At 42.1% G+C, this 12,168-nt stretch overlaps 1 protein-coding gene across 1 annotated transcript in view; it reads left to right on the top strand.

Moving 5' to 3' along the window:
• Positions 1-12,168, top strand: part of ITGB2 (integrin subunit beta 2) — a 58,313-nt gene that overhangs the window by 27,695 nt on the left and 18,450 nt on the right. The window contains exons 5-9 of the mRNA XM_060783663.2: positions 2,976-3,146; positions 3,317-3,558; positions 8,229-8,384; positions 8,923-9,018; positions 9,219-9,308. Coding sequence (XP_060639646.2) covers positions 2,976-3,146; positions 3,317-3,558; positions 8,229-8,384; positions 8,923-9,018; positions 9,219-9,308 — 755 coding nt within the window. The remainder of the gene's footprint in view (positions 1-2,975; positions 3,147-3,316; positions 3,559-8,228; positions 8,385-8,922; positions 9,019-9,218; positions 9,309-12,168) is intronic.

Genomic DNA, 12,168 nt, shown 5'->3' with positions numbered 1-12,168 from the left:
TTTAACATACAACATATACAGACATACACAGAGGCTATTTAACTTTTTCTGGCCGCCAGGGGAGCTGTCGCTTTCATCGTCCATCTGCGACACTGATGAAGTACTTCTGCATTCCCTGCATGCTTTTTTTCACTGGAGTGCTTTGCTGGAGTCTTTTTTTTATGGCCTCATAAATCAGTTAATTTAGCCTCCCCACACTTTAAGGTGGTACCTAATTTTCCTACTTGACAGATGCAACTGTCTTTCGGGTTGCAAAGGTCGACAACAGGCTACACAATTGGTTGGAAACCCACTCCAACCCGGGCTGGCTTCGAACTCATGACCTTTTGGTCAGAGTGATCTTAATGCAGCTGACACTCAGCCAGCTGCGCCACAATCCCGGTGCAGATATTGGTCTGCGTGGATGGGTGGACATAGTAAAACTTTCCCATATTCACAGCTGCAGTCTGAGGTTTTTTAAAAGTAAATTAAGTGTTTAAAACATTTTTTTTAAAACTCAGTTCCCTCTAGTATACTTCAGTCTACCATGCTGTTTGTTGGTCCTGGTATTTCTGGCTCATAGAAATGATCAAGGCGACTAAAATGATCAAGGGTCTGGAGAACAAGCCCTATGAGGAGCAGCTTAGGGAGCTCGGCATGTTTAACCTGAAGAAAAGAAGCCTGAGAGGAGATATGATAGCCATGTATAAATATGTGAGAGGAAGCCACAGGGAGGAGGGAGCAAGCTTGTTTTCTGCTTCCCTGGAGACTAGGAAGCGGAACAATGGCTTCAAACTACAAGAAAGGAGATTCCATCTGAACATGAGGAAGAACTTCCTGACTGTGAGAGCCGTTCAGCAGTGGAACTCTCTGCCCCAGAGTGTGGTGGAGCCTCCTTCTTTGGAAGCTTTTAAGCAGAGGCTGGATGGCCATCTGTCAGGGGTGATTTGAGTGTAATATTCCTGCTTCTTGGCAGGGGGTTGGACTGGATGGCCCATGAGGTCTCTTCCAACTCTTTGATTCTATGATTCTATGATTGTATGAATAGGAGACCATGCTTTGGGGATATTATCCCTCTCCCCTACATTCTCAAAATAATTTTGAATCCTGGATATCAAAGAGTATATTAACTGATGGCATTTTGAGTGTGTATTTTGAGCATCTCTATGGGTCCCCAGGCACAGAACACAGAACTTTGTGAGCGCCGTTCAGCAGTGGAACTCTCTGCCCCGGAGTGTGGTGGAGGCTCCTTCTTTGGAAGCTTTTAAACAGAGGCTGGATGTCCATCTGTCAGGGGTGATCTGAATGCAATATTCCTGCTTCTTGGCAGGGGGTTGGACTGGATGGCCCATGAGGTCTCTTCCAATTCTTTGATTCTATAGTTTACTTTCTTGTTTGTTGTCACTTTTGCTGCTGTTCCTATCTCTGCTGACCTACCCTGAATTTGAAAGGGAAACAGTTTGGTGGAACTTGAGTGATAGATTTTTGACAGCAAGTTGGAGAAAACAGCATAGGCAGCTTGAGAAAAAGGCAAATCTTTTCCAAGTTAATCAAAGTATTAATCAAAGTGTTAAAATATACTTGATTGAAATATTTTTGGATATTATCTTATGATTTTTTTAATGTAACGAAGAGGGGAAAATGGTAGGTTGGATATATGTAAATGTTGGTAAGTATCAGGCCCGTAGCCAGGATTTCGATTCGGGGGGGGGGGGGGGGCTGAGTTTGATTCGGGGGGGGGGGGGGCTGAGTCTGAGTGAAAGAGGGTCTACCCTAGCAAACCTTTTGTATCGTTACCCCAATACCCCCATGCCTATGGGATATATTGAGCATGGTGATCAGATCATGATATGAATAAACATAACAGTTTAAATAATGCACCAGTAAGGCCTTTTCGCAAACCACCATGAGAATTTGGGGGGGGGGGGCTGAAGCTCCTCAAGCCCCCCAAGCCCCCCCCCCTCCCCCCAGCTACATGCCTGGTAAGTATGCTTACATACGTAGCTTGTAGATGTCATTGTTCACACCCATTGCTTCAATGAGGCTTTAAAAACCTCATTATTTGCAAATATTTTTTGGGTGGGGACAGAGACCATTGGAGATTACCCAATCCTGTAGACCAGGGGTCCTCAAACTAAGGCCTGGGGACTGGATACGGTCCTCCAAGTTCATTTACCCGACCCTTGTTCAGGGTCAACCTAAGTCTGAAATGCCTTGAAAGCACACAACAACAACAACAATCCTATCTCATCAGCCAAAAGCAGGCCCACACTTCCCATTGAAATACTAATAAGTTTATATTTGTTTAAATTGTTCTTCATTTTAATTATATTGTTTTAAAGTGTTTTTGCACTACAAATAAGATATGTGCAGAGGGCATAGGAATTCATTCCTGCTTTTTTCAAATTATAATCTGACCCTCCAATAGTTTGAAGGACTTTGACCTGGCCCTCTGTTTAAAATGTTTGAGGACCCCTGCTATAGACTATGCTTAGAGAAAAGTTATGACTCACTCATGTCTATAAATCTTGCCATAAGTCAGAATCTACTTGAAGATACATAACACCAACTTGGGGGGGGGGGTGGAGATTGGGTGTCCACTGTAAAAGTATGCAAATTCAAAATGGCCCATTTCAGTTATGTTAGGTCCAAGTTGCTTCTCTCATTTTGTTCTGTGTTTCTTTGCATATTTTTCCACTTTCTTGACTGTGAACATAATCATCTTCACCCAGGTCCTTGTCTGTTTACCGTTCTTCTCTGCTCTTCTCCCCATCGTTCTCTTCATCCCAGATTCTTTGATTAGCTTACTTTTTTATTCCCCACACTCTCCCAGTCCTTTAGTCTTACTGAATGAGCAGTCAATCTCCAAAGTGGGAGAACCTTGCAGTTGCCAAGCTGAAGAAGGTGGTTGCATGCTATCTATACTCTACAGGAGATTCTCAGGCTTTGTTTGATGCACCAGTTCAAATGCTCATTCTTTTATTTTTTACTGACAGATTTTACCGCTTCTTTTAACGTGACATTCCACCGTGGGGAGGATTATGAAATAGATCTCTACTACTTGATGGACCTCTCTTACTCTATGGAAGATGATCTGGTCTTTGTGAAGAAGCTAGGTGGGGAGCTGTTTAATGCTCTCAGACGCATGACCAAAAATGCTCGTGTCGGTAGGTACATTTCTGGTCAAGCAACATGGTTGTTTTCTTCCAATACTTTAAACCACTTCAGAAAAATCTTTGCAGTAGTAGTTTAAAAAAGCTTATTTTTGCTTTTACTCAGAGGAATTAACTAGATTCTAAACAATGTTTCAGATCAAACTTCCTCCATGTTCTTTTAGGATTTGGTGCCTTTGTGGATAAGACGGTGCTGCCTTTTGTTAACACACACCCCGAGAAGCTGCAGAATCCCTGTCCAGTCAAAGGAGTCAATTGCCAACCACCATTTGCTTTCAGACATGTGCTCAGTCTCACAGATGATGTGCAGCGGTTTCAACAAGAAGTCGGAAAACAGGATATATCAGGGAACCTGGATGTACCAGAGGGAGGCCTTGATGCCATGATGCAAGTTGCTGTCTGTGGGGTAAGATTTGTGACAACTGCCCTATGGTGACAGATGCCTTGGTTTTTGTTTTGTTGTTGTTGTTGTAATAATAATAATAATAACAACAACAGAGGGAGGTAGGATGTATCTAGTAAGAGGGTTTTAAAGGAAATGTAGGGAGAACAACCCAGCGGATAGTTAAAGTGCTTCTGAGGACATTTAGCAGGGAAATATTTCCTTTATTCAGGGAAGGCACACTGGAACAGCCACGTTTTGTGTGTGTTGCTGGTGTCGAGAGCCCCTGCCCAGTAATTGGTCTGCACCGCAGCGGAGAGTTCCGCAGTTCCTGGAGGCAAAGATTGGGATCAGCTGATGAAATGTGCCCAAACAAACAGCTCAAGACTAGGACTGCTTTCAGCTTTCAACACTTTCCCCCAAGCCCTGACTTTGTATCTAATCCCTAATAAAGTACTTGAAAATTGCAACTTTTTAACCTTTCCGCTTGATACTTTGTGTCCTTCTCTGCCTAAGCTAACCCAAGCATGAAATAAACCTCTTTCCAGGCTCCGGGCAACTGCGGGCCTGCCTGGGATGCCTTTCTGGCGTCCCGGGGAGGCCGAATCTGCGTCAATTGGAACCGCGGATACGAGGATCTGCCTTTCGGATCTCGGTATCTGCTAAAATCTCAAAATGGCGGATTGACCCCGTTTGATGCCATATTTTTCTATGCTTAATTCCTAACTGAACTGCTATCTTGCTTTTCTCACTTTGGATCCCTACGCCCAGGAAATAATCTTTTTATTTTAAAGAATATAATTTGACAGAAAACAGCTGATTGTCAAACTTTGCCGGCTCCGCGAAAACCACCAATTTCCCCTTGCTGCCGCTCGTTCCTGCCTAGCTCCGCAACCGGGGACTTGCTGCGGCTGCCCCCAGGAGACCTCGGAAAGGGGGCTGGGCAGGAGGCCGGGTCCTTGGGAAGGAGTTATAGTTCCCCAAGGACCAAGCTATGGACTCTGTTACCAATCAACTCAGCACCCATCTGCTAACTTCAGCCAAGGAAGAATGACTTTTTGGTGCCTGCGTTCAACTACAAGCCATGCACATTTCCACGAACTTTCAAGGAAGCTCCGGGTTTTCAAATAAAGAAATGATTTTATTATTAGGTATCTGGGATGGGAATGGGATCTTATATGTATGAAATATTATTTTTTGAATATGTATGAAATATTGCTCGTCTTCCTGTCTTACCCCCTGACTTTTGCCCTGAAAAATGTGACTCAGGACTGTTGGAATGCCTGAGGGAGGACCACCGCCTCCCTGGAAACTTACTTGATTATTCCACATCTGCATGGACAATAACAAGTTGAGATTTCCTTTCCCGCTCTCTGAGTTTGTCTGGCGGGCGAAGAAGTCTATTTGGACACTTTGATTGATTTACAAAGGGACAGGAATGACCCCCGGGGTCCCCTGTCCTGACCCTGTTTGTTCCTTCTACCAAAACCCATCAAGGACACTCTCTGATCTGAAACAGGAAAACCTTTCTTAAGGAAAATCGCACTTAGCTGGCCAAGACAAAGCCTTAAATTCCAGCTGGCAGGCTAGCAATAATCCCATCATTTCCCCCATTGTCAACAATCGTCCCGCCTCCTCTCTCCTGATTCGTCCATCCTCGGAAGTGAGAGGAGCGCGCCCATTGGTCCCCCAGAGGCAGGGAAGCTTGCTGATTGGCCCAGAGCGACGCGGGCCGCCAAGCCTCCTCCCAGCTGCTCAGGCTGTCAACCAATCAGCAGGAAGCCAGGCGGGGAAGGAAGGGCGGGAAATTTGAAATGTTTTTCTGTAAAATGCCTATAAAAATGCCTGTCTGGCGGGCTCTGTACTGGTATGCTTGTGGTGGAACTATTCCTACAATGCATCCGATCTCAGCTGAATCGCTAATAAAAATGCCTCGGTCACCATCTTCTTCTGCTTTGGCGAGGATTTATTATTTTTAATATTTTCTGTTGCTGGAATTGGCTTCGCTGCCCTCGCCAAGGTTCAGGGACCCTCTTTGGTGCGGTCCTTGGGATCTCCTCGACTGGGGAGATCCCCTAAAAGCGGCTCGATATCATCAGGAGAGACTGCAAATCGCTTCTGGTGTGGGTGAATTGGCCGTTTGCAAGGATGGTGCCCAGGAGACGCCCAGATGTTTTTAATGTTTTATCATCCTTGTGGGAGGCTTCTCTCATATCACTGCATGGGGAGCTGGAGCTGACAGAGGGAGCTCAACCTGCTCTCCTTGGATTCAAACAGCTGACCTGTTAATCAGCAATTCTGCCAGCACCAGGGTTGAACCCACTGCACCACCAGGGGCTCCTGATGCCTTAATGAAATGGGGATTATAGAAAATGAGTACATTAGACCATGCCCCCTGCAAACAGTTTCAGTATAAGTTTCTGTGAATTAATACTGAATCAGTACATACTTTGTTCAATGCCAGGGCTACAGGCCAACAAATATTAACCTAAACCATTTAGGTATCATTGTATTACATTCTTATTTATGTGTGTGCATGTGCCTTTAAGTCATCCTGTCAATTTATGGCAGCCCCATTAATTTCATAGGGTTTTCATCTACACCGTACTATATTTTTTTTGTCGTGTCAGGAGTAACTTGAGAAACTGCAAGTCGCTTCTGGTGTGAGAGAATTGGCCGTCTGCAAGGACGCTGTCCAGGGGACGCCCTGATGATTTGATGTTTTTATCATCCTTGTGGGAGGCTTTGATCATGTCCCCGCATTATAACACAGTATAGATGGGGCCAAACTAGGCTTTGACTTCCAAAAACCTAATGGGAACTGGTGCCTCCAGAATATTCAGGACTGTGTGTGTGTAGTGAAGGGGAATATAATAAAACAAAATGAGTAAGATAACCAAATAAAACATAGAAAATACAGCCTACTTGCAGCAAGGCAATCAAAAGATGGAATCTACTTTAATAAGTCTCTGAAAATAGGCATTTTCATGAATATATCCCCAATGCACGTGAAATCTGTAACAGAAAAGCTCCTCTGGCTAGTTGTTGTAGGATGGGAAGCATGGGACATCTGTACAAGGTCATCTCCTACATATCTTAAAGTACAAGAGATGGAGTATGATGATGACAGATATGTGGAGTCAAGATTGTGTGAGAATTTGGATTTAAACCCACCTGTTAAATTGGGTATGTAAACTTGCAGCAAGCAGGGCTGTTGACTGAGAACAGGAGTGTACTGCCAGTCAGCAACACATTTTCTGCGTTCTGGAATAAAGATTGTTTCTTTGACTTGTGGCATTAAGCTTGGGTGAAAATCACAAGCCAGTATTCACTGGGGATCAAAATTGTTCCTAAACTGTTTTGGGATTTTATTTATTTTGTATCAAAAGCATTGCATAAATTAGTATAAAACTGATAAAAATAGAAGGAGCGCAGGCAGCTAAATATCTTTTGATCAAAAACGGGCAACAGCAACTGCATTGTCTGTAGCCTGCAACAATTCTTCCTCTGTATATGAGGCAGGGCATAGTGGACAAGCATACAGATGTGGAGTTGTCTGTTCTGCTCCACAGTCACCCAAGGTGGGGGATTCTTTTAGGTAGTGCCATTTTGCCAGGTTGTCTTTTGATCTGCCCACTCCACTTCTTCCAAAAGCATTGCTTTTCAACATTTGAACATTATACATTAAATTAAAATTAAAATTAAAAATTAAACATTTTAAACAAAAGCATTGCTTTTAAACATTTGAAACTGTTTTGGGTGAATGTGATCAATAAGGACTTTGCATTTCATTTCTTTTAGCACTGAAGCCATTTGGAGGAATTGGCAAAAAAAAGTATAAATCTCCTGGTTATGTTATTGTGGTTTCATTAGGAACTTTCTCATGGCAAGAACAACACAGAAGGGGAAAAAAACCATTTAGAAACCAATCAGAATATTGTTTGTGAAAGCAAAAGCAGCTGAGAGCGATGAGGACAGGGTGGGAGCAGCTTCTCATCCGATAATGAGTTATAGGATATAAGAAGGTATCAAACTTAGGGAACTTTGCAGTAGGCAAAGTGTTGTATCGGGCTTGGGACTTTATTGCTGCCTTTACTCTTGCCTTGGGTCCTGGGACTGCAGATCGCTGCTCTACCGCGTTTCTACTGACTGGAATCTTGTAAGTGCTGACTTCTACCTCCTCTTTGACTCTGGGTTGTTTTTGGACGACGACATCGCGTTTTGGACCTGAACTTCTGTTTTTGGACATTCTTTGACTTGGGACTGTTTACTGACTACGTTTTTGCTTGCTCCTACCTTGTTTTCTTGTGTTTAATGAACTCTGTGATTTTGAAGCAGTTTGCTTGAACTTTCAGTTATCCCGGATTATATTCCAGTATAATCTGGATTATCCGCTAAGTTTTGTTTTTTACACAGCAGTTGCTGCAGACTTTTAGTTATTGCTAGAAACACTAAGTTAAGTGTTTCTAAGCCATTTTTGTTGTGTTTGGACCTTTTACTTGTGTCTGGCTCCTTTAAGGCATCTGGTTCATGACATTGTTCCTGAGATTTTTTTCCCCCCAAATATATGGCAACCTTTATGTTATCTGTCTTTTAGAACAAAGTTAAAATATATTGATGTTTTATGTCCTTTCTTGCTTAGATTTTATGACTATTTTAAATATTTATTCATTTGTTCTTTATTTCAAATCCAGAGTAAAATAGGTTGGAAGAACTATACTCGACTGTTAGTATATGCAACAGATGCTGGTTTCCATTTTGCTGGGGATGGTAAACTTGGAGCCATCTTAACACCTTATGATGGGGAATGCCATCTGGAAGAAAACATGTATAAAAAGAGCAATGAATATGTAAGTGCTGAAAATGAGTATTACTTACCACAATGTAGCTTGTAATATTGTGCCAGATAAGCTTTAACCAAGGTTGGAGTATCCATGAAATTGCTTTGGTAGAAAGAGTTGTAACTGGTTGAGAAAATTAGAATAAACTAAGTGTGCTTTATTTATTTATTTATTTATTTATTAGATGCACTTATTGACCGCCATTCTCAGCCCTTACGGGCGACTCATGGCGGTGTACAGTACACATAAAAAGACAGTTACAGAGGCCAGTATCAACAGCTTTGTGCTTTTCATTCTAATGATAATTAAATTTTAGTTTCTGTGACTATCTTATACCATATTATGCATCTCATGTGTGCTTCCTTGGACAGAAGAAGCCTTTAGAATAAAATAAAATATTGAAATGCAAAACTGTAGATATTTACATTCTCTTGTACATAAGCAAAGAGGAATGTGAGAAATTGGGGAGGCTATAAGGTACTTGCTTTCAGATGTCATCTTTGTTGTGCAATTGCTTCCCATCCTCACTGTTTTCTTTTTCTCACAGGACTATCCATCTGTTGGACAGCTGGTACAGAAACTTAAAGAAAATAATATCCAGCCCATATTTGCTGTTACCAGTGATGTGGTTGAAACATACAAAGTAAGAAATATTCCCAGTGATATAGAAGGGTCATAGTACACAATCTGCACGGAAAAGTATTACACTTATTAGGAGCTGTTGGATGATTTGAAGGAAGGAGGTTACCTTAACTGACATTTACTGCTTTACTTTTGCACTATAATCATACCTATCCTATAAGGCGAGGCAATGCTTTCAGTATATTTGTTCTTCATTGGTAGAAACTCAGTGAGATGATCCCAAAGTCTGCAGTAGGAGAGCTGAGGGCCAACTCAGATAACATCATCCAGCTTATTCGGGATGCTTATAATGTAAGTATTAGCAATAATGTTGCTTCCATCCTTCAGGACAGGTGGCGGTTGCCTGGCTATCAAGATACATACATTCATATATACCCACATGCATACACCTTTATTTAGTATTTGATAGATCTGCTGGGCGCTGTAGTAATAGAATCATAGAATCATAGAGTTGGAAGAGACCTCGTGGGCCATCCAGTCCAACCCCGCCAAGAAACAGGAATATTGCATTCAAAGCAGAGGGCCATCCAGCCTCAGTTTAAAAGCCTCCAAAGAAGGAAACTCCACCACACTCCGGGGCAGAGAGTTCTACTCACAGTCAGGAAGTTCTTCCTAATGTTCAGATGGTATCTCCTTTCCTTAGTTTGAAGCCATTGTTCTGCGTCCTGGTCTCCAGGGCAGCAGAAAACTAGCTTGCTCCCTCCTCCCTGTGACTTCCTCTCACATATTTATACATGGCTATCATGTCTCCTCTCTGCCTTCTCTTCTTCAAGCTAAACATGCCCAACTCTTTAAGCCGCTCCTCATAGGGCTTGTTCTCCAGACCCTTGATTATTTTAGCTGCCCTCCTCTGGACACATTCCAGCTTGTCAATATCTCTCTTGAATTGTGGTGCCCAGAATTGGACACAGTCAAATATCCCTTTCATAATCACCATGGCATTATCTCTCTGTGGTGGCAAGATTGTGTGCTCCTGTGAGGGAAAAGACTATGCTGTTGGTAACTACGGGTAGGGTCACCCAGGTAAGACAGGCTTTTGCTAAGGAATCAGACTTAATGGGTGGAAGATGAAACTTGACAGAGGATCTCTAAGACACCAGCAGTGGCACCATAGCTAATGCTTCTTAGTACAACACAAAAAGATGCAATGGCAAGCTATATCCAAAGTTTTCTTTCTCTACCTTAAAAATCTTATGATGAGAAAATCCAAATTGAAACAAAAGATAGTGCCAGAAAATAAGACTTGTAGGTCAGAAGGTATTCAATACATTACTGAGATTCAGCAGAGAAGACAGATGAGCAAGACTGTGGCTAATGATGCAAGCTGTTTCTATACTGAAGTCCAGGAGGAAATTGACTGCACTCTAAGGCCCCCTCTACACTGCCAAATAAAATCCACATTATATGGTTTGACCTGGACTATATGAGTCTACACTGCCATATAATCTGGATGTTTTGGCAATGTAGAAGGGATCTAAGTTACCTATCCATTTTGTGTGCATTTTGTCTGAAGTCATCTGGAGACTTCACATGCCCATTAACATGTCCAGGTATGTAGCCGGGGCGGGGGGGGGGGGTGTTTGAGGGGCTTCAGCTCCCCCCCCCCCCCCAAATTCTCATGGTGGTCCACAAAAAGGCCTTACTGGTGCATTATTTAAACTGTTATGTTTATTCATATCATGATCTGATCACCATGCTCAATATATCCCATATGCATGGGGTTATTGGGATAATGATCCAAAAGGTTTGCTAGGGTAGATCCTCAGACCCCCCTTCAAATCAAACTCAGCCCCCCCCCCCCCGAATGAAACTCAGCACCCCCCGAATCAAAATCCTGGCTACAGGCCTGAACATGTCAGTATGTTGCTAAAAAACGTGCTAGATAAAGGCAAGGCTTGGAAGGAATGAGTCAGAGCACTGTATTGAAGTCTGGCAGGGCGTATTCTGAAACTGCATTATATGGCAGTGTAGTCTCAGAGAAGGGAGTGGTTTCTTTTTTTATAAGAGTTATGGTACAGTACTTATATACTGGCCCATGGGTAAGTTGTCACAGGTTCTTTTATTACTAAAATTTCTAGATTTGTACATAAATATATAGGATATACCGTATATAAGTATAAGTATAAGCCAACCCAAATATAAGCCGAGGCATCTAATTTTACCACAAAAAAATGGGAAATCTTATTGACTCAAGTATAAGCCGAGGGTGAGAAATGCAGCCACTACTGGTCAATTTCAAAATTAAAATTAGATATCAATAAATTACATTAATTGAGGCATCAGTAGGTGAAATGTTTTTGAATATTTACCATATTTCAAAGAAAAATGGTAAACTAGCTCTGTAAGTAGAAAAGGAGGGTCAACAAAAAAAAATGGTATCAACAAATAATTTTATAATAATAATAAAACTTCATTTGTATCCCACCCTATCTCTTCATGGGGACTCAGGGTGGCTTCCAACATAGTAACAGGCAAACATTCAATGCCTATATAAACAGAAAACCATAAAAAAATCTAAACAAAAAAGGCAATACCTAACATTGTACAATAAGTTAAAATAAACAGTTGCATTAAATAATTATCATTAAAAGAAAATTTAAAAAACAGTTGAGGTAATAATAATAGTAATAGTGTTGGAAGGGACCATCTAGTCCAACCCCCTTCTGCCTTCATGCAGCTGAAGCACAATCAAAGCACTCTTGGCAGATGGCAATCCATAATAATAATAATAATAATAATAATAATAATAATAATAATAATAATAGTGTTGGAAGGGACCTCTAAAGCCCATCTAGTCCAACCCCCTTCTGCCTTCATGCAGTTGAAGCACAATCAAAGCTCAGAGGAGAGAAAGGCGTGCAGGAGGAGAGATCAGGATCCTGGTGGGAAGGCATGGGGAAAGGGCTCTTCTTTCAGCCCCACACACCGCCAGGACCCTGACCCGAATATAAGCCGAGGGGAGGTTTTTCAGCCTGAAAAAAGGGCTGAAAAACTCGGCTTATAGTCGAGTATATACGTTGCCTACTTTTCAAAGAATGAGAATGCAACAGAGGATGGATTAACAATAAAGGGCAGCTGGGGCCAAAATATTATTTTCCTCATTTTTAACCCCATAGGCCACACTTATCCACCTCTTTTCTAAATAATATGC

Source organism: Anolis sagrei, chromosome 1 (assembly GCF_037176765.1).
Source record: "Anolis sagrei isolate rAnoSag1 chromosome 1, rAnoSag1.mat, whole genome shotgun sequence".
Classification (NCBI taxonomy): Eukaryota; Metazoa; Chordata; class Lepidosauria; order Squamata; family Dactyloidae; genus Anolis; species Anolis sagrei.
This window is presented reverse-complemented; position numbering and strand designations above follow the sequence as displayed.